The sequence below is a fragment of the Acomys minous genome, assembly GCF_964271855.1.
Source record: "Acomys minous genome assembly, chromosome: 16".
In the NCBI taxonomy this organism is placed as follows: Eukaryota; Metazoa; Chordata; class Mammalia; order Rodentia; family Muridae; genus Acomys; species Acomys minous.
In genome coordinates, this window is record NC_140498.1 from 81561107 (window position 1) to 81586207 (window position 25101).

At 47.6% G+C, this 25101-nt stretch overlaps 1 protein-coding gene across 1 annotated transcript in view; it reads right to left on the minus strand.

Annotated features, from left to right (window-relative positions):
* GLT1D1 (glycosyltransferase 1 domain containing 1) overlaps window positions 1-17330 on the minus strand; it is a 71880-nt gene extending 54550 nt beyond the window's left edge. The window contains exons 1-2 of the mRNA XM_084763645.1: window positions 17017-17330; window positions 5697-5845 (exon numbers count right to left, since the gene is read on the minus strand). Of these exons, the coding sequence (XP_084619771.1) occupies window positions 5697-5845; window positions 17017-17084 (217 nt within the window). The 5' untranslated portion in view covers window positions 17085-17330. The remainder of the gene's footprint in view (window positions 1-5696; window positions 5846-17016) is intronic.
* Window positions 17331-25101: the final 7771 nt, after the last annotated feature.

Consider the following 25101-nt stretch of genomic DNA (forward strand, 5'->3'; position numbering starts at 1 on the left):
CCTACATCCCAAGTTCAAGGCCTACCTGGGCTAGACAAGCCAGGCAGAGGTGGTACACACCTTTAATCCCAGCACTCAGGAGGCAGACACTTGTAGATCTGAGTTCAAGGCCAGCCTGCTCTATAAGCAAGTTCCAGGGCATCCAGGGCTACACAGGGAAACCCTGTTGGGGGTAGAAGCAGGGGACACACACACACACACACACACACACACAACAGTCAACCATGGGCCAGTGAGATAGCTCATGAGGTTGAGGTACTTGCCACCAAGCCTGAAGACCTGAGATCAATTCTTGGGACTAACATGAGAGAAGAAAAGAACAGACAGTCATGGGATGTCCTCACAGGCTAATTAATCTTAGCCACATGACCCTATGTGCTTCTTTATTATGTTCCAGCCTAGAGCATATTTTTTATATATATTATTATTTTGTGTGCAGTGGTAGTTTGCCTAAATGTATGTCTGTATGAGAACATTGGATCCCCTAGAACTGGAATTACAGACAATTCTGAGCCACTGTGTGGGTGCTGAGAATTGAACCCTGGTACTCTGGAAGAGCAGCCAGGGCTCTTAACTGCTGAGGCATCGCTCCAGGCCCCTAGTGCATATTCTTAAGACTCCATTAAAGCACTACCGCCTGCCCCAAATTAACTCCCAAGTTGTGTGTTTTATAGGCTAGTTAAATCGTATGAGAGTTCCCAGAATGCACCCTGTACAGTGCCCTGGCTGTATTCCGTCTTTAGTAAGAACAGCTATAAAAGTCTGTCATAAAACACTTGAAAACTTGATTGATGTACACAGGGAGGGGGGGGGGGGAGTCTTTTACGCACATCCCCAGGAGGGAAGAACAAATCCCTTGAGTTAGTTCAGTGTTCATGCAGTATGAACCACAAAGAAAGGTAGGAATTGAGCCAGTAATTTTTTTTAAAGATCTATTTATTTGGGGCTGGAGAGATGGCTCAGAGGATAAGAGCACTGCTTGCTCTTCCAAAGGTCCTGAATTCAATTCCCAGCAACCATATGGTGGCTCACAACCATCTGTAATAAGATCCGGTGCCCGTACATGCTGACAAAGTACTGTGTACATAATAAATAAATAAATAAATATTTTTAAAAGATTTATTTACTTATGTTTTATGCATATAAATATTTTGTCTGAATTGTGTCTGCATATCAGAAGGAGGGCATCTGATCACGTGGGACTACAGGTATAGATATAAATGTTTTTGTAAGCTGCTGTGTGGTTGCTGGGAATTGAACTCAGGACTTGCAGAAGAGTAGCCAGCACTCCTGACTACTGAGCCATCCTCATAACCTTGAACCTGTAGCCAGGACATGTCTGTACTGATGTTGCCATGTGCACGTACCTGTCATCTCCATATTCTACTGAGAAATTGTATTCCCCTGACCACTCCCTTGCCAATCATTTGCCTTTGCCTTTTAAAAAGGGCTGGTGGGGGTGGGAGGCTGGAGAGATGGCTCAGCAGTTAAGAGCACTGGCTCCTCTTCCAGAGGTCCTGAGTTCAATTTCCCAGCAACCACATGATGGCTCACAACCATCTGTAATAGGATACAACACCCTCTTCTGGTGTGCATGAAGACAGTGTACTCATAAACATAAAATATATAAATTAAAAATATTAAAAAGAGTTGTTAAACTGGCTCGGCAAATAAAGGCATGTGCCGCTGAGCCAGTCTGAATGTTTTGCTTTTTGTTTGTTTGTTTGTTTGTTTGTTTTTTGTTTTTTTGAGACAGGGTTTCTTGTGTAGCCTTGGCTGTCCTAGACTCATTTTGTAGACCAGGCTGGCCTCAAACTCCAATCCGCCTGCCTCTGCCTCAGCAGTTAAGGGCTTGCACCATCACTCCCGCCCCAAGCCTGTCTAATTTTGATTGCCAGGATGGACACAGTAGGAGAACCAACTCCTCCTACTGTCCTCTGACCTCTAAACATGTGCATGACATGCAAGCAAGCACGCACTCACACTTTTGAATGAAAAATCTCTCTGCCCCAGACATTTCAGGAAGAAAAAAATGCCCCGCTTGTACCACGACACCTTTAAAAGGAGGAAGGAAGGTGAAACTTTGCAAACACAAGAGAACACAAGATACAAAATAAAATATAATAACCCCACCATGGGAGTAAAATACAGTGTGTGTGTGTGTGTGTGTGTGTGTGTGTGTGTGAGAACCACTTTAAAATAAGTGTTAGGCTGGGCATGGTGGCAAATGCCTTTAAAATCCTAGCACTTGGGAGGCAGAGGCAGACAGATCTTAGTGAGTTCAAAGCCAGCCTGGTCTACAAAGTGTGTCTAGGACACAAAGAAACCTTGTTTCAGGGGGGGAAAAAAGTGTTACTTTACAAAGCATACATCTCATGGTTGGCAGAATATAGCCACTAGGAACTGATGACCATACTGTCATATATGGCCTCTGTGGTCACTTCTCAAAGCCTCTAGGCAGCCAGAGGAGAGCTGGGTGGTACACTGGATCTTGGCTCCATGAAAAGCATTATCCTCATCACTTCTTCCACATTCTGGGAGAACCTCAGAGGATGCCTGGGGGACCCTCCCAATGGACTTGGGAGTCAGCCTTGGTCTGTAGAATTCAGAATGTTGTTCTCAGAGTAACTGTTCTTTGAGTGTATGTACATAGCGTATGTGTGTGTGTGTATAATTGCACACACACACCTGTTTACAGGCTCACCTGCACACAGAGGAGAGAAGGTGAAGTCAGAAGTCTTCTTCAATCACTCTCCATTTTACACACTGAGGCAGGGTCTCTCCCTTAATCAACCAGCGGCACTAGACAGCTTGATGCGGAGATCTGGTCTCTGCCTCTTGTATACTAGGATTACTGTTGGACCATTGTGGTCACCTGGTGTTACATGGGTGCTGAGGACCTAAAATCGGGTCTTCAGGCTTGTAGGGCAAATGCTTTGCATGCTGAGCCATCTCCAGAGACCCTTGAAATAAGTCCTTTGGGAGCGCTGTCCTTATTCCTGGGACACAGCAGCTTCTGGAGGTCAGGCAGGGTCACAACAGTGGGACAGCAATTGTCCTGCTCAACAGGCATATGCTGAGTGTCTGTGCAGACAACTCACTGTGAGAGTTATAAGGAAACTTAACTGTCTGTTCACTGAAGTCTCCAGATGACTTTGGGGGAGCCGGGTATGGTAAGGTACACAAGTGACCCCAGCATTCTGGGGGTGGAGGCAAGAGACCAGAGTTCAAAGCTAACCTCAACCACATAATGGGAATGAGGCCAGCCTGAGATATGTAGGATTAAGGCAGCAACAAAAAAGGAGGCTAGCCAAGGAGTTGATTGAGTTGGTAAAGTTTCTGCCATGTGAGATTGTGACCTGAACCTCTACAGAAACCCAGGTATGGCAATGCATCCCTGTAACCCCAGCCTTGGCAGGCAGTGGGTATAGGGTGTATATAGGCAGATCCTCAAACCCACTGCCCAGTCAGCCTAACTAAACTGGTGACCTTTGTGTTCAGTTAAGAGTCTCTGTCTTGGGGCTGGAGAGATGGCTCAGCGGTTAAGAGCACTGACTGCTATTCCAGAGGACCTGGGTTCAATTCCCAGCACCCATATGGCAGTTCACAACTGTCTGTAACTCCAAGATCTGACACCCTCACACAGACACGCATGCAGGCAAAACACCAATGCACATAAAAAATAAAAATAATTAATAAATAAAGAGTCTCTGTCTAAAAGCGTAAGACAGAGGGACTGGCAAGATGGCTTGGGTAGTTCAGGCACCTGGTGCCAAGCCTTTTGACCTGGGTTCAATCCCTGAGATCCACATGGTAGAAACAGAGAACCAACTCCCAAAGTTGCCCTTTTGCCTCCATATGCACTGCAGCATGGGTGCGGAGCCACTTCCACTATCATAAAAGATACATAAGTTAATGAAAGAAATTAATAAAATAATGTAGAGCCAGGTGTGGCGGTGCACCCCTTTAATCCCAGCACTTAGGAGGCAGAGGCAGGAGGAACACTGTTGAGTTTGAGGCCACCCTGGTCTACAAAGTGAGTCCAGGACATCCAGGGCTACACAGAGAAACCCTGTCTCAAAAAAAAAAATAAATAAATAAATAAATAAATCAAAAAATAAAAAATAAAAATAAAAGTAATGCAGAGAAGTCGTTGAGAAAAGACACCAGCCGCAGTGAGGGTACACAGAGGGCCAAATATACACCTACATGCACACGCACACACCATGATGCACACACTAAGAAAAGAGAAAAGGAGAAGGGGAGGGTTGAGGTGGATGTGCACTTGTGCTGTGGGAAGGAGGCCTCAGATGTGTCACGTGTAACAGTCAGGATGAAGAATAGGTGTGCGTGCCCTCAGTTATGCCACGTACAGCTGGAGATGACCATAAACAGATGTGTGAGTACAAGCCATGGCCACACTCCAGGACGGTCGCCTCCTTGTCCTGATTTCCTGCCTAGTAGCTGCCACCTGCATGTTGACAAGACACTGAATTCACTGAAAGACTTTTGTTTTTCTTTCTTTCTTTCTTTCTTTCTTTCTTTCTTTCTTTCTTTCTTTCTTTCTTTCTGTCTTTCTGAGACAGGGTGTTATTAGGTTGTCCTAAAACTTACATGTCCCTATGCCTGACATTAAGGTGGTTTCAGAGGCTGAGTCATAGAAGGAAAAGTGACTTCTGATTTTGTCTCTCTAGAATGTTCTTTACAGGAGAAGTGGGCCACTATGTCTAAAACTACCTGGAATGTTTCTTTTTCCTCTTTTTCTTTCTTTCTTTCTTTTTTTTTTTTTTTTTTTTTTTTTTGGTGTGGTTTTTCAAGACAGGGTTTCTCTGTGTAGCCCTGGCTGTCCTAGACTCACCTTGTAGACCAGGCTCTGCCTCCGAGTGCTGGGATTAAAGGCACGGGCCACCACACCCTGTGAGGATTCATTTTAATCGTCAACTTGACACAGTCTAGAATGACCTGGGAAGAGAGATTCAGCGAGGGTTCGTCTAGGTCAGCTTGGCCTGTGGGCACGTCTGTGTGGAGACTGTCTTAGTTTAGTTGATGCGGAAAGACCCAGCCCGCTGTAGGTGTTAACACTGCCTAGGCAGGGAGGGGGTCCTGAACCGCGTAAATATGGAGAGTTATTTGTAGACAATGTGCAAGCTTTCACTTCTCTTGGCTTCAGATATGAAGTGCCTGGCTGACCGTAACCCGGAACTGTGTAACCCGGAACTGTAAGCCATAAAAGCAAACCCTTCTTCTCTTAAAATTCCTTCTGCCAGAGTATTTTATCTTAGCAATGGGAAAATAAACTAGCCCACCGCCCGCGGAGAAACCCAGGTAGGGAAGAAAGAGAGAGGCCTCTTGTCCATGGTGAGTGAGGGGACCACCATAGACACAAACGCTCTGACCAATGGCTTCCATGGCTTTGTGAAAGACCCTGTGCTGCAGACACAGGCATGTCCCCAACCACGCCTGGCCTCGGGGTGACACTCAAATATCTATACAGTAAAGACACCATCCGTATCTATCTGTTCTGAACTGGCAAGTTTACCAAATATAGAAAACGGCTGAACAGAAGGAAAAAAAAAAGAAAGAAAGAAAGGAAAAGAAAAGGAGGGCTTGTCTAATGCTTCAGTTTGTCTTCGCGTGTCCTTGGGTGTGTTTTTCAGCACTTCCCCTGTGTGACTTTGGAAGCGTGAGAGGGTTACCTTGCAGAAGGCGGCCTCCTCGGTAGAGGTGAAGGGCTAGGGCTGCTTCCAGCTTCTCGGCTGTGATGAGGTTGGCAATTTCAGATGGGCTTTCAAAGTCAAAGGCATCTCTCAGAACACACATGTGGCCTGCGGCTTCTAGGTGGTCCCTTTATTTAAAAAAAAAAAAAAAGACAGACAGGAAAAGTTAGAGTAGGCATTTTGCTTAAGGCTTTAAGTCAGTTCCAATTATAAGCTTATCAACACTTCTTTTGGAGGCCGTCTGACCTAAAACACAGATGGAAACTTAAAGATGGTGGCAGTGACCATCCATTTCTCCAGCCTGCAGGACCTGACATGGTGGCTGGGGATCAAGGCCAAGGGAATCACAGCTTTGAGACAGAGAGCCTCACGCCACATTCCGAGGCATGGGCCTACCTCAGGGCTCCGTCTGCAGCTCTCTAATTCGGTTTCCTTTGTTCACTGTCCCTTTGCTCCAGATGGTGCCAAGATGCATCTTCTAGTCGCTGTCAGTCATTTTTTTTAAAAAGGTGTATTTATTTACTATTTATAAAGTCTTCTGCCTGCATGTACGCCTGCACGCCAGAAGAGGGCACCAGATCTCATTATCGATGGTTGTGAGCCACCATGTGGTTGCTAGGAATTGAACTCATGACCTCTGGAAGAGCAGACAGCGCTCTTAACCCCTGAGCCATCTCTCCAGCCCCCCCGCCCTCATCAGTCATGTTTTACAATCTCTTTTACGTTTCTTTCATGTTATGCTTGTGAGTGTCTGTGCACCACATGTAAGGCTGGTGCCTGCAGAGGTCGGAAGATGTCAGATCCACCAGCGCTGGGGTCCTAGATGATGCTGAGCTGCCGTGTGGGTGCTGGGACCCAAGCCCAGGTCCTCTGTAAGAGCTGCAGTGCTCTTAACCATAAGTCACCTCTCTAGCCTGTCACTCGCTTCTTTTAAGAAAGATTTTAAGGGGGAGGTATGATGGCTCCATGGTGTAAATCCAATTTAATTCTATTCCTCCAAGCTGTCCTCTTACCTCCACAGATATGCCATGGATAATGGTATGTGAAATCACTCCCCCACCCCCTGCCGTCTCCTGCTCCACAATTAATAAATGTGGTTTGTTTTTTGGGTTTTTTGTTTGTTTGTTTGTTTGTTTGTTTTTTCCGAGACAAGGTTTCTCTGTGTAGCTTTGGCTGTCCTAGACTCACTTTGTAGACCAGGCTGGCCTCGAACTCACAGCAATCCACCTGTCTCTGCCTCCCAAGTGCTGAGATTAAAGGCATGCACCACCACGCCTGGCTATTTTTTTTTAATTATTTATTTTTTTATGTATATAAATATGCTGTCTTCATGCACACCAGAAAAGGGAATCAAATTGCGAGCCACTATGTGGTTGCTGGGAATTGAACTCAGGACCTCTGGAACAACAGTCAGTAGTGCTCTTACCCGCTGAGCCATCTCTCCAGCCCGGGCCTCCACCTTGAATCTCCGGAAGTAGGGACACAATAAACCTTAGTTTCTTTATAAAGTTACTCAGCCTCAGGTATTGTGTTAACATAAGCAAGCCTGGACTAGCATGGGTCATCTGGTATCCAAATGTGCTGTGTAAACAAAAAATGCCTTGGGAAGAAGCATCAGGCTGAGTACGCACTACTGTGCTCACTCTGGGGCACAGGGTGGGACTCGTCCACCGCACTAACATGTGAACAGTAACATCTCTTTGTACAAAGTAAAGACATACGTTGCATAGCATGCTAATGGCCCTGTGCAAATTAAGCAAATCCTGGAGCTGGAAAGATGTCTCAGAGGTGAGAACTCTAGCTGCTCTTGCAGAGGACCCAGGGTTCGATTCCCAGCATCTAACTACAGCTCTCAACCATCTGTAACTCCAGTTCCAGGGGAATCTAATGCCCTCTTCTGGTCACTGTGGGAACTGCACACACACAGTGCGTGTGTGTGTGTGTGTGTGTGTGTGTGTGTGTGTGTGTGTGTGTGTGTGTGTGTAAAAGTTCTAATCTTTAAAAAGTGCTTTTAAAAATAAATAAATAGAAGCACGACTTGGGTCTGAGTATTTACGTGGCTTACCTACTGAAATACATTGTATTATTTCTATATTTTTATTGACCTAGGGTTTTTTTTTGTTTTTTTTTTCTTTTTTTTTTTCTTTTTTTCTTTCTTTCTTTTTTTTTTTTTTGCTTTGCTTTGTTTTGTTTTCTGAGACAGGGTTTCTGTTATCTTGGCTGTCCTGGACTCCCTTAGTAGACTAGACTGGCCTTGAATTCACAGAGATCTGCCTGCCTCTGCCTCCCGAGTGCTGGGATTAAAGTTGTGAGCCACCATGCCCAGCTAGAACTAGGTTTTTACTTATTGTCCAACCTATGGCTTGGCACAAGCAAGCGAGGCAAGATTTGTCATTAAACTGCATTCCCAGGGTCTACCCGGTTACCAGGCTGGCCTTGAACTCACTCTGTAACCCAGGCAGATCTCAAACCTGCAATCCTCCTGCCTCAACATCCCAAGTAACTGGGATAACAAAGCGGTGTGACTGACGATACGGCTAGCTCACGTTGTATAAACTTGGACAGACCCTTTTCATTCTTCAATCCAGAGCAGTCACTGTAGGTCAGTAGTGCTGTTCTCCCCGCACTCAACTCTCCCTGGCGCCCCCCCCCCCCCAGCACACCAGGAAGAATCCTGTCAACCCTGCAACGAGCGGAAGCCCCGCCCCCCCCCCCCAGAAGTCTACGTGCTCTGAGCAGGTGTGAGTCACTGCTATCCCATTTCCTGAGAGCTCGAGGAAATGAGATGCTGTTGACAGAAGGCAGAGTCTGAATTCTACCGGGGAACGAGTGCCTGGGAGACCCGTGACCTCTGCCTAATCCACACAGGAGAAAGGGAAAGGGGGCCATTGTCATAGATAATAAGAGTCATGATTACGCGTTGCTCTTCTTCTACTAAGTGTCCTTTAAACCGCACCTTGACACTCACTGCACAAGCTCATAAACATTCTAAATATACAAATAAGTTTAATCTTCATACCATGTGGACTGAATTTTTACCCTGGTGCCTAGCTGACTTATTACATTTTTTTTTTTAAAGTTCTTTTTGAGACAAGTTTCCCTGTATAGCCTTGGCTGTCCTGGACGGACTCGCTTTGTAGACCAGGCTGGGCTCGAACTCACAGTGATTCGCCCATCTCCGCCTCCCCAGGGCTGGGGATAAAAGGCTTGCACCACCACGCCTGGCGACTTACAACATTTTTAAGTTGTTTTGTCCTTCATTCCTTCTCTCAAAACATAACTCAATTCAACAGTTAATTGAGGAATAATTAGGGAATTATGTTTTTTGTTTTCTGGCAAAAGATTTTTAAAGAAAGGAGCTGATACACACAGAGAGAGAGAGAGAGAGGGAGGGAGGGAGGGAGGGGGAGAGGGAGGGGGAGAGGGAGCGACTTTAATAAGTTGTTACCTGCCCCTTTTGTTCTTTGGCCTCTTTGCTGCTGCACCTGATTCCCCTTCCCCCTTCCCCCTTCCTCCCTTCCTACCCCATCCCTACAAAGCCCAGCTCAGTCTGGTCCTCTCCACTCTGAACTCTCCCAGATGTCTCTGATTCTGGCTCTGCTCTCCCTCAGATCGTAAATAAGCCTTCTCCTCCACCGTACCTAGCAGTTATTTCTTTTATTTATTTTATTATTATTATTATTATTATTATTATTATTATTATTATTATTATTATTATTCACCTTATGGCAGAAAGAAAAACATTCTCTTTCCTTGCACTTTCCCAGGCACCTATGATGCCCTTCGAGTCCTCGTTAGGGTTTGGGTGTGAGATAGCCACCAGAAGTTCATGCATGCGTTGAACGGGTTGGTGTGTGTGTGTGTTGCAGTGCTGTATAGTCATTGGGTGGTGACCGATTCATAAAAGCACTGATGCCATTGATAAATCAATCTATGGGTGAGTTCTGGTTTCATGGGTTTGGAGGAAGGCCACGCCCTCCACACTCGGAGAGCCGAAACCTTCATCCAAAAATTCTCCTTTCTTTCTCTGGCCTCCCTCATATTTCGTGTCATGGCAATTTTATTTAGTTTAGTCTGTGTTTGTTTGTGGAGACTGAGTTTCTCTGTGTAACCCTGGCTGTCTTGGCCAGCACTGTAGACCAGGCTGGCCTTGAACTCTCGGAGCTCCACCTGTCTCTGCTGGGATTAAAGGCATATACCATCACTGCCAGGCTTGTCACAATTGGCTAGTTGATTCGTTGGTTGGTTAGTTGGTTCTTATAAAACATCAGCTCTCAGACGGGTGTGGTGGCACACACCTGTAATCCCAGCAACTCAAGGGAGGCAGAGATGAGGGGATCTCTGTGAATTTGAGGCCAGCCTGGTCTACAAAGTGAGTCCAGGATAGCCAAGGGTACACTGAGAAACCCTGTCATGAAAAATCAAATAAATAAATAAATAAATAAATAAATAAATAAAATCAGCTCTCAACCTGTGGGTCTCAACCCCTTTGGGAGTTAAACAACCCTTTCACAGGATTCACCTAAGACTATGGAAGAAACACACATTTATATTATGACTCACAACAGTAGCAAAATTACAACTATGAAGTAGCAACGAAAATAATTTTATGGTTGGGGTGGTCACCACAACATGAGGAACTGTATTAAAGGGCCACAGTGTTGACAACCACTGCTCTAAAGAAAAACCCAGAAAACTTGAAAAAAAAATTCCTGTTATCAATTCTTGGAAAAGCCTCCCTACCTAAAGTCCTGGCAGTGGCCTCAGACCTCAGGAGGGAAGCAGCAAGAGCTGTGGTGAGAAAAGGGAAAGTGACTGCTGGCTGCAAATGACATTCTCCCCGGGAGGAGGGGCCGCCTCCCCCCCCCCTTCCCCTGAGGCTTTAGATTGGCTCCTTTCCCTGAGGTACCTCCTCCTCCTCCCAACTGTTAAGCTGAAAACATGTTTGCCCACTAGCTTGCTCCAGGTGATGTAAGAGGAGCCGCCACCCACCAAACAAAGTCCGGCTGTCCCCAGGGCAATTCTGGTGCAACACGCTCTGCCCTAAGCCAACCTGACCCTAACTGTGTGCAGTCTTGGGAGTTGAGGATGCCCTGGCACTTGCCTCAGGCCCTATGATCCCTGGGGAACTCAATGGTGGTGGGGGTGGGGGGAGGGGTGGGGGGAGGGGGAGGGGTGGGGGAGGGGGGAGGGGCAGGGGGGAGGGGGCTGCAGCACATTAAGATTTGAAACACAGGTCAGGGAACTTTTCGTGGTAGGGGGTGTGGTGGCACAGGCGCCTGCCATCCGAGCACTCAGCAGGTAGACAGAGGATCAGAAGTTCAAGGTCTTGCCTAGCACAGCCCAGACCTATTCCCATGGTGGGGTGGGGGAGGTAGGTGTTCAAGGTCATCCTCAGTTACATGGCCTCAATAATGATGACTATGGTGACAGTGGTGACTAGAGAAATGGCACTGGATGGTCCTCCTAGGACACAGACTCAGTTTCCAACACCCAAACAGGGGCTCACAATCATCTGTAACTCCAGCTCCAGAGGATCTGATACTTCCTCCCAACCTCCATGGGCACCAGGCACACGTGGGGTACACAGACATACGTGCATATAGACATACCCAAAAGATAAAATTATATTAATAATAACAAATTTTAAAACAGCAGAAAAACCTATTTGAGAAGGGTGGGTGGTCTATGTCTCAGCTGCTCAATTCAACCACTGCCGTGAGGAAGCCACTCATTCAGTGGAGGACCCCATCGAGGCTTCATTATAACAAAAGAGGTTAGCAAGCCTGGCGTGGTGGCACACGCCTTTAATCCCAGCACTAGGGGAGGCAGAGGCAGGCGCATCTTTGTGAGTTCAAGGCTACTCTGGTCTACAAAGGGAGTTCCAGGACAGCCAGGGCTACACAGAGAAACCTTGTGTCAAAAAAACAGAAGCAGGGGTGGGGGTGAGGGAGTTATCTTGGGATATAGCCCAGTGGTAGAGTGCCTGCTTGGCCTGCATGAGACCCTGAGGTCCCAGCATCCCAAGATTGGGGCGGGGGAAGGCAGAAGAGGGAGCAGGCGATTTCAGCTCTTCACAAAAACAGGGGTTCGCCCAGGTAACTGTTTTTAAATGGACTTGAGTTACTGAAAGGTTTTGGAGGAGTGGTCTCCTTTCCGAGAGGGTAAGGGCTCTTTGTTTTTTGTTTGTTTGTTTTTTGTTTTTGTTTTTGTTTTTGTTTTTTTGTTTTTTGAGACAGGGTTTCTCTGTGTATCCTTGGCTGTCCTGGACTCGCTTTGTAGACCAGGCTGGCCTCGAACTCACAGCTATCCACCTGCCTCTGCCTCCCGAGTGCTGGGATTAAAGGCATGCGCCACCACGCCCGGCTCTGTAAGGGCTCTTTGAATCCTGGGCCCGCTACTAGCTGGACAGAGCAACTAAGAACACAGCCCTGTGCCATTTCTCTCCATCGAGATGAAGTGAAAGTGCACTCACTTGTTTTGAGACAGGTTTATGTAGCCTATCTAACCTTGAACTCACTGAAATCCTCCTGCCTCGGTCTTCTAAATGCTGGATCAGAGGCAGGAGCCAAGAGCCCCCACACCTGCATGTACTCTAAGCTTCTGGCTCTACACTTTTGTTGTTGCTGTTGTTGTTGTTATGTTTTAGCCATGCCATGCAGTGGTGGCTCATGCCTTTAATCCCAGCACTAGGGAGACAAAGGCGGGCAGATCTGGGAGTTTGAAGCCAGCCTGGTCTACAGAATGAGTTCCAGGACAGCCAGGGCTACACAGTCTTGAAACAAAAAACAAAACAAAACAAAACGATTCAATTATTTTTGTGTGCATGTCTATGTCTATGAATGTATGTGTGTGTGGGGGAGGGGTGCCCAAGGAAACTAAAAACTGTGTCAGATTCCCTGAAGCTGGATTTACAGCTGCTTGTGGGCTGCCTGATGTGGGTGTTGGGAACTAAACTTCTGTCTTCTGGAAGAGAAACATGTCCTATTAACTGCTGAGCCATAAGTAAACCAGGCTGGCCTTGAACTCACAGACATCTCTGCCTTCCTCCACACACAGCCTTTGTATTTTTTTGTTTATAGGTAGTGTCTCATGTAGCTTTAGCTGGCCTTGAACTCTTAGTAGAAAATTAGCATAAGTGCCTGATCTTTAGACTTCCACGTTCAAAGTGCAGAGGTCACAGATGTGTACCATCACACACACCCAGTCGGCACAATGCCAGGGATAGAACCCAAGGCCTAATGCCTGCTAAGAAAGCACTCTACCAGCTAAGCCACAAGCACTCTAGCAGCTGAGCCACAGCACTCTACCAACTGAGCCACAAGCACTCTAGCAGCTGAGCCACAGCACTCTACCAACTGAGCCACAAGTACTCTAGCAACTGAGCCACAGCACTCTACCAACTGAGCCACAAGCACACTAGCAGCTGAGCCCCAGCACTCTCCAACTGAGCCACAGCACTCTACCAGCTCAGCCACAAGCACTCTAGCAGCTGAGCCACAGCACTCTACCAGCTGAGCCACAAGCACTCTACCAACTAAGCCACAAGCACTCTAGCAGCTGAGCCACAGCACTCTAGCAATTGAGCCATAAGCACTCTAGCAGCTGAGCCACAGCACTCTAGCAACTGAGCCACAGCACTCTAGCAACTGAGCCATAAGCACTCTAGCAGCTGAGCCACAAGCACTCTACCAGCTGAGCCACAAGCACTCTAGCAGCTGAGCCACAGCACTCTACCAGCTGAGCCACAACACTCTACCCACTAAGCCACAAGCACTCTACTTGCTGAGCCACAAGCACTCTACCAACTGAGCCACAAACACTCTAGCATCTGAGCTACACTCTACCAACTGAGCCACAGCACACTACACTCTATCAACTGAGCCACAGCTTTCTACCAACTGAACCACAAGCACTCTACCAACTGGGCAACAGCACTCTACCAAATGAGCAATAGCACTCTACTAAGCTATGAGCACTCTACCAACTGAGCCATAGCACTCTACCAACTGGGCAACAGCACTCTACTGACTCAGCCATAGCACTGTACCAACATAGCTACATCTGCAGCCCCCCCCCCCATTGCTTCTTATACCCACAGACTTCCAGATTCAGCCTCTCTTACCTGCCTCCATTCTTGGCCTTTTGTGAAAAGAGTCCTGCTCGCATCCCCAGCCTCATCCCCAGCCCTGACTACAGACAGGTTACTTGCCTCGGCACTACTAACACCTTGATGTTGGGCCTCAGAAAATGACACCCCACCCCCCATGTGCGAGCTCTAAAGCTGACCTCCTATGCTTTAGTTTCCTGTTCGTTCCCTTTCTTGTGCAAAGCGAGTAAAGAACAGTAACAAAATACTGAGAGAATTTCTCTTCCCCAGAGTAGTCCTAGAAATCAGAGCCTTCTTTTCCTGAGACCAACCATGAAATTAAACCTGGAAATCACACACACACACACACACACACACACACACACACACACACACACACACCTTTCTTCTCTTAGAACTAGCTATTAAGAAACTCTCTGCCGAGCCAGGAGTGGTGGTGGCGCACGCCTCTAATCCCAGCACTCAGGAGGCAGAGGCAGGTGGATCACTGTGAGTCCGAGGCCAGCCTGGTCTATAAAGCAAGTCCAGGACAGCCAAGATAACGTAGAGAAACCCTGTCTCGAACCTCCCACCCAACCCCGCCACCCCCAAAAAGAAACTCTCTGCCTTTAGTATATAAACTGAAGTTCTCAGTCACCTCGGGAGCCTGGGAAATGAATCAGTGGAGGAGGGTGTTTGTTACATGGACCTGAGTTCAAATCCCCGGCACCCATGTCAAAAAGAAGGGTTCAGGCATAGAGAAAAGGCTTAAAAAGCACAGTTTTTATAGCACCAGTGACCAAAGGCTCACAACCACCTGTAAACCAGATCCAAGGGACCCAATGTCCCCTTCTGGCCCTTTGTGACTCTACACTCACACATATCACTACACAAGACACATGTAAGTACACAATATTTTAAACATTAAAATACATATTTTTAGCAGGGCACAGTGGCATGCTCCTTTAATCCCAGCACTTGCAAGGCAGAGTCAGGCAGATTTCTGAATCTGAGGCCAGCCTGGACTACAAGAGTGAATTCCAGGACAGCCAGGGTTACATGGAGAAACCCTGTCTTGAAAAACAAACAAAATATTATATAGATTAAAGTCACACTTACATTAAAGCTTCTCTGAGGCTAAATAATTAGGTATTAGTGACTATAACTCTTTTAATTGGTTTATTGAGGGCAGGGAGTCACTTATGGGGGGACTCACACTGTGATCCCCCAAGTCCCATAATCTCATGAGGGATGGGCAGATCTTTGTCATATCCCATTGTGTCTGACTTTGATACCATCCAATATTACATAGGAATCAGTTACAGCCAATCACTGTTCTGTGGGTCTACAACTTCATTCCAAGGCAACGTGAGCTTCACTAAGCACACCAAGGCCTCCCCCGAATCAGTTACTCTCCCTTTAGGAATGGCACCTACCCTCCGAGCACCCCCACTTTGGAGAAGGGCATACAATGTTCCCGGCAAATAAGCAATTATACTATGTGAAGTCCTCCTTGTACGTAATAAATGTTTTCTACTATTTTATTCACCCATGATCAGTTCGTTCCGGAGACTCTTGGACCTTTCCCTCCCACGGAGTCAAATGTTAGCTAACAGGTGCTTAATGTTTAAATGCTAATCTTAAATAAATCTCTTCTTCTCATCGTGTGCACAAGACAGCTGGCTGACTCTCACCACCCTTGAGGCGCTCAAGTTAGCACTGGCCTCAGGACCTGTGTTATTGATAGCCCTTCCAGACCTCTCCTCCCAGATCTGGAGGCTTCCTCTGTGGTCTTTGCTTACATGCTAGCTATTTCTGCAGAGAGCACAGCCTGGACGCATTTCCGGAAGGAGCCCCTCCAACTCGGAAGGGTTATATTGTTTTGGGTTTGGTTTACTTTTGAGATAGAATCTCAAGTCACAGTCTGACAGGGAACTTGATAGTAGCAGAGAGTGACCTTGCACTTTTGACCCTCCCTGCATCACCTCCCAAAAGCTGGGGTAATGGGCGTGTATCACCACACCTGGTTTTATGCACTGCTTGGCAAACACTTTTACTGACTTGGCCACACCCTCAGCCTCTTTTTGTTTGCTTGATAGAGCCAGTCACTTTGGAATGATTTACCTCTCTGTTTACTCTCCTTGACTCTCCGGAGGCAAAGAGCTCGGCACACAGAGAGCTCCAAAGAGTGACTTATAGAGGAGAATCTCACGCAATCAAAAGCCCATTTCTTCCTCAGGAAACTTCAGAAAAGCGTCCACCCTCCATTGGTTGTTCACTGTGGTCTTTTTTTTTTTGGTTTTTCGAGACAGGGTTTCTCTGTGTAGCCTTGGCTGTCCTGAACTCGCATTGTAGACCAGGCTGGCCTCGAACTCACAGGGATCCACCTGACTCTGCCTCCCGAGTGCTGGGATTAAAGGCGTGTGCCCCCACCGCCTGGCTATTCACTGTGATCTCTAGAGGAACTGTCACATTTTGTAGCTGAAAGTGGCCTGTGAAAGCTGGAGTAGCCTCAACGGCCCTTTCCCAAGATGAAGAAACAGACCCATAGAGGGGGAAGCCGTTGGGAAATTTCACGAAGCAAGTGGAGGGGGAGAGAAAGACAGAGGAAGGGGTGCGGGGAGCCAGCGAGCACGGGGCACATAAGCATCTGCCTCCCAATGATACAGAGCAGCCCGGCTTGATCCAGGCAACCAGATGGCCAGACGTGTATAGACCCACCTTCTCTGCCTTGTCCCGGCTCCAGGCTTCCGTCCCGGGTAAACACACAAAGCAAAAAGGCCTAATTAAATAAGATAAACTGAGCATTCAAAAGAGAACCAAATGGAAAGTGAGGGACGCCGAGGGACAGAACACGGACCCTGGATTTCTGCACGTGCTGGACCATCCAACGCACCGGGACTCTCTTCCTCTTTCCAGCCACGTGGGTCCCCCTTTGCAACCCAGGCCACTCTGCCCAAAACCCACTTCTGCAAGCGAGGCCTTTGCTGACCCTCTAGTCGTCCCTAGCTCTGGTCAGGGCTGCTCCTTTGCCGCATCCTAGGGCACTCACAATAGGCAGACAGGACAGCAGGCAGCTGGAATCAAAGCTGCAGCCCCTCGCGCAGCACCTGCGCCCATGGCCCCGGCCGTTTGTGCACGCGCGCTCCGTCGCCCAGCCCAGCCCGGCATCCCCAGGCGAGAGATGCTCAGGGCCCCCACGCAACATACCGCAGGCGCCCAGCCGTGACTGCGTTGCCGGTGTGAGGCCGCAGCACCGCCAGGAACAGGAGCCGCATGTCGCTATACCGCCAACAACTGGGCCACAGGCCCCGGGCGGCGGGGTAGGGGTGGATTCGGTCCCGCCTGCCGCTCCCAGGCGGAGCCTACAGGTTCAGGAACGGGGAGGGGCAGGGGCGGGAAGGAAAGGAGGGACGGGGAGAGGAGAGGAGGGGAAGGGAAGGGAAGGGACGGGAAGGGAAGGAGGGGGAACTACACGAAAGGAAGGGAGGAGGGAAGGGAGAAGGGAGAGGGGGGCAGGGTGGAGCTGGGGACCAAAGGAGACAAGCGGGTGGGAAGGGTCACGAGCCCATGTGTCAGGCAGCCACGAGCTCAGAAAGGGGGCGGTGTCCACTGTTCCGGGGGCCCAGAACACAGGTGGCTCTGTATGTCCTCCCAGGATGGCTTTGAAAGGGCTCCTTCATGCAACATGGTGGCTACGAGACTGAGACTGCTCCCTGAGAGACCAGGACCGAGTGAGGTGTGGGATACAAGCCCACAAGGGGAGAAGAGAAGGGATTTGAGCCTCACTCTGCACAACCTTATTTATAAGGAGACCCTGGATCCTAGGATGCCCTGGATATAGGGCATAGGGCACGCAGGTCATCCCTGGACTAACTCCCTGAACTTCCAGAGAAAGAAAATGGGGGAACAAAACCATAACAGAGACAGCTGTTGGGGAGCTAGGTTCAGAGGCGCAGGTTTGCAATTCAAGCATACAGAGACCGAGGCAGGGGGATTGCTGTAAGTTGAAGACCAACCACAAGATTCCAAGGAAGGGAGGGAAAGAGGAAGCTTCCAGCAAGTCTGGGATTTCTTGCTTGCTAGCTTCTGTGCACTGAGCCACATCTGCAGCCCGAGAAAGACAGCTTCTGAGGACTATGGCTGGGAGGCCAGGTTTGTGGGGAAGCCAGGGCCTCTTGCACTAAGGGCACCTGAGCAGGCACTAGGAAGGGTGTGAAGAGACAAAGCCTTCTGGCAACATGACATCTGGGTGAACTGATGGTGTTTTACAAAGATATGTGCAGCATTGAAAGCAGAGCAAGATTATAGAACCAATATTATATATGTGTGTATATATTATATAATATATAATCTATATTAAAGACGTGCGCCACCTAGGAGGCAATGCTACTACAAGAGGGTTGGCTAGGCTCAAGCTCACATTGGATGTTTCTGGAATATGAGTGTTCCATCAGGTGGGAGAGGCTGACATATCTTTTGAAACTCATAACTTTGACATGCCCACTGCTTCATTTTATTCATTTGTAAAGTGAGAAGAAGACCGTAAACAGTATCATGGCTAACCGGCTTGTTTTTCATCGAGTCCTTAATGATTGTCTCAAGTAAGCAATAGAAAAGAGCACAGGAGAAGATATGTTATGGTGGGAAATGCAGAGATGGTTACAGGGGAAGGGGACCTGCTGGTACTGCTCCAGCTGCTCCTAACATAAGGGTCTTAAAATATATGCAAAGATCGCAGTGCTTGCTCAGATCCTTTCTTGGTTCCTAGCACCAGGGAGAACAAAACATTTTATCACCAACTCTGAAAAGATGATAAGATATTGTAAGAAGAGCTGAGGGCCTGCTGCTGCCGCCTTTAGAAACGACTCAGTTGTCAAAATCAACATTTGAACTGTTGTCCCTTTTCTGCTCATCATAGGCCAGGCAGCCACGGCTCTGTTGCTATGGCACCTTTTTTTTTTTTTTAATTTATTGGTTTTTAAAAATTTATTCTTGTTACATCTCAATGGTTTTCCCAGCCCTTGTATCCTCCCATTCTTCCCTCCCTCCCATTTTCCCCTTATTCCCCTCCCCTATGACTGTTCCTGAGGGGGACTACCTCCCCCTGTATATGCTCATAGGGTATCAAGTCTCTTCTTGGTAACCTGCTATCCTTCCTCTGAGTACCACCAGGACTCCCCCTCCAGGGGACATGGTCAAATGTGAGGCACCAGAGTACGTGAGAAAGTCATATCCCACTTTCCACTCAACTGTGGAGAATGTTCTGACCATTGGCTAGATCTGGGTAGGGGTTTAAGGTTTACCACCTGTATTGTCCTTGGCTGGTGCCTTAGTTTGAGAGGCACCCCTGGGCCCAAATCTGCCTATCATAATGTTCTACTTGTAGGTTTCTAGGACCCTTTGGATCCTTCTACTTTACTATTCTCCCATGCTTCTCTCATCTAGAGTCCCAATAGGATGTCCTCCCCTCTATCCCAGTTTTCTGGTAAGTGAAGGCTTTTGTGGGACATGCCCTTTGGGCTAATATGCAGATATAAGTGAGTATATACCAGTTGACTCTTTCTGCTTCTGGGTTAACTCACTCATTATAATCATTTCTAGATCAATCCATTTGTCCACAAATTTCGGGAATTCCTTGTTTTTAATAGCTGAGTAGTATTCCATAGTGTATATGTACCACAGTTTCTTTATCCATTCTTCTAATGATGGACACTTAGGCTGTTTCCATGTTCTGGCTATTATGAATAAGGCTGCTATGAACATGGTTGAGCAAATTTTTTTTGTTGTGTGCTGGAGCATCTTCTGGGTATATTCCAAGGAGTGGAATAGCTGGGTCTTGAGGAAGCCCTATTCCCATTTTTCTGAAATAGCACCAGATAGATTTCCAAAGTGGCTGTACTAGTTTGCATTCCCACCAGCAATGAAGGAGTGTTCCTCTCTCCCCACATCCTCGCCAGCATGTGGTGTCGCTTGAATTTTTGATCTTAGGCTATGGGACCTTTGAGTCCTTGTGTCACTGTTCTTCTCCGTGCTGCTGCAGGCTGTGGGTTGCTATGTGCATGTGCACATGGGTGTGCAGTAGTGTGTGAGAGAAAAGTAAAGGTTGATAGACCCAGAGAAGAGATAAGTGAGGGGAAGAGGCAGAAGAGTAGGGAGTAGGGTCTTGTTTTGTTTTAACACATTCATGCTCACTCTTTTCTTCTTCTTCTTCTTCTTCTTCTTCTTCTTCTTCTTCTTCTTCTTCTTCTTCTTCCTCCTCCTCCTCCTCCTCCTCTTCCTCTTCCTCCTCCTCCTCTTCTTCCTCCTCTTCCGCCTCCTCTTCCTTCTTTTTCTAAGACAGGTTTTCTTTTTTTATTTTGTTTTGTTTTTTGGTTTTTCGAGACAGGGTCTCTCTGTCTAGCCTTGGCTGTCCTGGGCTTGTTTTGTAGACCAGGCTGGCCTCACAATCCACCTGCCTCTGCCTCCTGAGTGCTGGGATTAAAGGTGTGGGCCACTACCACCCGGCTCTGAGACAAGTTTTCTCTGTGTAGCCCTGGCTGTCCTGAACTCACTTTGTAGCCAAGATTGGCCTCCAATTCACAGAGATCTGCTTGCCTCTGCCTCCCAGAGTGCTGGGATTAGATTACCAGCCTACTATGCCTGGACTTTTTGTTTTGTTTTGTTTTATTTTGGGGTTTGTTTGGTTGGTTGATTGGTTTTTGAGACAAGGTTTCTCTGTGTATCAGCCCTGGCTGTCCTAGACTTGCTTTGTAGACCAGGCTGGCCTCGAAACCACAGAGATCCATCTGCCTCTGCCTCCCAAGTGCTGGGATTAAAGGTGTGCGCTACCATGCCCGGCTACCTCTGCCAGAATTAAGGACATGTGCCACCACTGTCCAGCATATTCTCCTTTCATGAATCAAAAATCACATACAATCCCAATTGCCCTGAGAAAAGCGCTGTGCTGCATTGGATGAGAAAGGTCCTGCAAAGGCTGGTGTTCTGGTGTGCTTGATGCCCAGCTGGCGGCACTGTTGCCATTTTGAACGGTTGTGGAATATTTAGAAAGTGGAGTCTCGGTGGAAGAAGTGAGCCACTGGAGGGGTAAGGGTATGCGGTGCGGAGGGGTGATGGGTTTGACAACTTGCTCCTTTTTCCTGTCAATCTGTGCTTGCTGACCTGTCCCGGTATCAGCAGGCTCCCACTGCAAATGCCTCCCCACCGGATACCTTCTGGGTCATGATGGGTTCTTCCATCCTTCAGGCTGCTTGTTTTATGTATTTTTAGCATGGTGACGTGCACAGTGGCTGACTAGAACTCTGTTGGCGTTTTCATGTTTTCCAGACCTTAGAGCATGTTCCCAGTAATACAGCTGGTCACAGGGTGATGACTGTGTGGACATTGTTTCAGGCTCTGAAGTGCGAGCTTTCTGTCCCCGGCTTCCCTCAGCAGTGGTGGGTTCTACTCTCTGTACCCTCTACCCAGGACTCTGAGAATCAGGAAGGCCTGGAGTCTCCCACTAGTACATCTGGGGAACTCACACACTCCGTTTCTCTGGCTTCTCTATTAAAACACGTATTTATATGTATATTTTGTAGACGGGGCTTCATGTAATCCAGGTTGTCTTCAAGCTCACTGTGCTAGTTAGGTTTTGTTGGTGGTGGTGGTATTTTTTTTTGTTTGTTTGTTTTGTTTTGTTTGTTTGTTTTTTGTTTTGTTTTTTTGGTCAACCTGACACGTACTAGGGCCATCTAGGAAGAAGAACCTCACCGGAGAAAATACCTCCATCAGATTGGCCAGTAGGCAGGTCTGTACAGCACTTTCTTCATTAATGATTGATATGGGAGGCAGAGGTAGGTGGATCCCTGTGAGTTCAAGGCCAGCCTGGTCTACAAGTGAGTCCAGGACAGCCAAGGCTACAGAGAGAAACCCTGTCTCAAAAACCAAACAAGAAAAAAGAAGAAAAAGGGAAGAAATGTAACTTAATGGTTTTAGGCAAGACTGTGGGGATGAGGGAGAAGGGCAGTGCCTTTCAGAGCCCTGCTCGCCACGCTCGAGCTGGCCAGAGTCCCTTCAGGCCTGCCTCTAGCCTGACCTTATCGAGGCATTTTCTCAATTGAGGCTTCCTCCTCCCCAGTGATTCTAGCTTGTGTCATCAAATAAAGACACTTACTATGCATCCAAGGGATGGCCTTGAACTTGTGATTCTCCTGCCCCCACCTTCAGAACACTGGGATTGTGGGTACGGGTGCATGATTTTCTGTGGTGCCGTGGATGCAACCCAAGACTTTGAGCACACTAGGCAAGCGTGCCACCCACTGAGCCCCAGCCCCAGCCCCAGCCACAGCCACAGCCACAGCCCTAGCGACAGCCACAGCCACAGCCACAGCCACAGCCCCAGCCACAGCCCCAGCCCCAGCCACAGCCCCAGCCCCAGCCACAGCCACAGCCACAGCCACAGCCACAGCCACAGCCACAGCCACAGCCACAGCCACAGCACATCCTTTTCCATGATGATCTTCATTCTGCTTTGGTTTGCATTCATCCTTGCTAGGAAAGAAGGAGGGGCCGTAGGTGTTTTGTTTGTATTTGGTAAGCACCGTAGGTGGTAGGTGGTCTGATAGGATGTCTCAGTGTGGGAAAGCGCCTACCACCAAGCCCGACCACCTGAATTCAATCCCCAGGACACACATGATGGAGAGGACAGGCTCCTGTGAGTTGTCCCCTGCCCTCCTCATGTATGTCCTGATACACACATGCACCACACCCCCCAGGAAAATAAATAAATAAATGTAATTTAAAACTTTAAAATAGGAGTTGGAGGAGGTTGGAGAGATGGGTCAGAGGGTAAGAGCACTGTCTGCTCTTCCAGAGGTTTTGAGTTCAGTTCCCAGCAACCACATGGTGGCTCACAACCATCTATAATGAGATATGGCGCCCTCTTCTGGCCTGCAGGTGTACATGCAGGCAGAACACTGTAAACACAATAAATTTTTTAAAATGAGCTGGGCTATGGTGACGCATGCCTTTAATCCCAGCACTTGGGAGGTAGAGGCAGGCGGATCGCTGTGAGTTTGAGGCCAGCCTGGTCTACAAAGCAAGTCCAGGACAGCAAAGGCTACACAGAGAAACCCTGTCTGGAAAAAAATCTCAAAAAGGTTGGGCGGGGGTGGGGGGTGGGGGCGGGGCTGGAGGGATGGCTCAGTAGTTAGGCCGCTCTTGCAGAGGATCCAAGTTTAGTTCCAAGCACTCACCTTAGATAGTTCAAAACCTACTGTAAATCCAGCTCACGCGCCTGTGAGGCCATTGTGCTCCAGCGGCACCCACATTCGTGTACAGACCCACACAGAGACACATAATTCAGTAGAATAAAATAATTTTAAAAAAAAGTTTAGATCTGGGGAGCTGACTCGGTAGTTAAGAGTACATACTGCTCTTCCAGAGGACCTGAGTTCAATTCCTAGCACCCACATCAGGTGACTCACTGCTACGTCGAACTCCAGCTGCAGGAGATCTGACACCTCTGGCCTGTGCAGGCCAGTTTTTTTTTTTTGTGGGTGTGTTTGTTTTTGTTTTGTTTTGTTTTTAATGGTTCACAATTCCAAGGTTCACAATGGGATCAAATATCCTGCCACATCTATGGCCTCCAGGGAAACTGCATTCATGTGCACATAACCCTACACAGACATACAGCATAATTAAACATAAAAACAAATCTTTACAATTCTAATAAAAAATAGACAAGGCGGACTGAAACTATAACTTTGAAATTATAACTTTAGATCCTGAGCCTACCTAGAACCGCGTGTTGATAGGTCCCATTGTTTATCAGCATCCAAGATTCCTCAATATGTTAGCTAAGGATAGAAACAAGGCCACATATAATGGCAGGGTGTGGTGGCACATGCCTTTAATCCTAGCACTCAGGAGGCAGAGGCAGGCAGATTTTTGTGAGTTTGAGGTCAGCCTGGCCTACAAAGTCCAAGACAGCCAAGGCTGCACGGAAAAATGCTGTCTCAAAAAAACCAAACAAACAACCCCCCCCCCCAAAAAAAAACCCAAAAACCAAACAAACCAAACAAAAAAGAGTATGTTGGACATGGTGCCCACAAGCCTATAATCCCAGCATTCAGGAGGTAGAGGCAGGTGGATCATTGTGAGTTCGAGGTCAGCCTGGTCTATAAAGTGAGACCAGGACAGCCAAGGCTACACAGAGAACCTTTTCTTGAAAAGCCACAAAAAAAAAAAAAAAAAAAAAAAAAAGAAAGAAAGAAAGAAAAGAAAAGAAAGAAAGAAAGAAAAAAGGTATAATGGATGCTTTTACCTCCCCTTGCACCCCTCCAAGACTTGACTAGTAAGTATCCCAGCCAGAATTCATTGTATCAGTGCCTACTTGTACCCAAAGCTGTTTCCAAGCCTTGGGGATACTTTGAGCAACACTGTAATAAACAGTTTAGAGCCAAGTCTGCAGTTCATAACCTGTAACTGGGCAGAGAGGCCTGATGCCAAATCTCCCTAGGAGTGTTTCATCCTCTCTTTTTTTTTTTTTTTTTCCGAGACAGGGTCTCTCTGTGTAGCCTTGGCTGTCCTGGACTCACTTTGTAGATCAGGCTGGCCTTGAACTCACAGCGATCTGCCTGCCTCTGCCTCCCAAGTGCTGGGATTAAAGACGTGCACTACCACGCCCGGCGAGGGTTTCATCCTCAAGACTGTCCACTCAGTGCACCAGCTGCCAAAGTGTCTCCATCACTGACACCTGGCATTTTTCCAGGTGAAATTACAAAAAGTGCCCTCCTTTCGAATTTTAAATTTATTGTTTCATTTAATATTTTATAAAAGGCTCATTTCTTTCTTTCTTTCTTCCTTCCTTCCTTTCTTTCTTTCTTTCTTTTTTTTTTTTTGAGACAGAGTTTCTCTGTGTAGCCCTGGCTGTGTCCTGGACTCACTTTGTAGACCAGGCTGTCCTCCAACTCATAGAGACCCACCTGCCTCTACCTCCCAGAGTCCTGGGATTACAGGTGTGTGACACCGTGCCAGGCTTTCATGTTTCCTTTTTTCCCCTCTCTGTGTACTGCGTATACATTACTTGTATGAGTTGGAAAGTTTGTATTTACTGGATTTTTTTTTTAGATATAGGGACTCGCTATGTAGAATAGACTGGCCTCGAACTCATAGAGATCCACCTGCCTCTGCCTCCTGAGTGATAGGATTATAGGCATGTGCCACCACCATGAACCATGGGAATGTCTTATCTCAGGTGAATAGATGCCTGTTCCGTCTCCTCAAAAGCAGTTGTGTAATATGGCTTCTGCT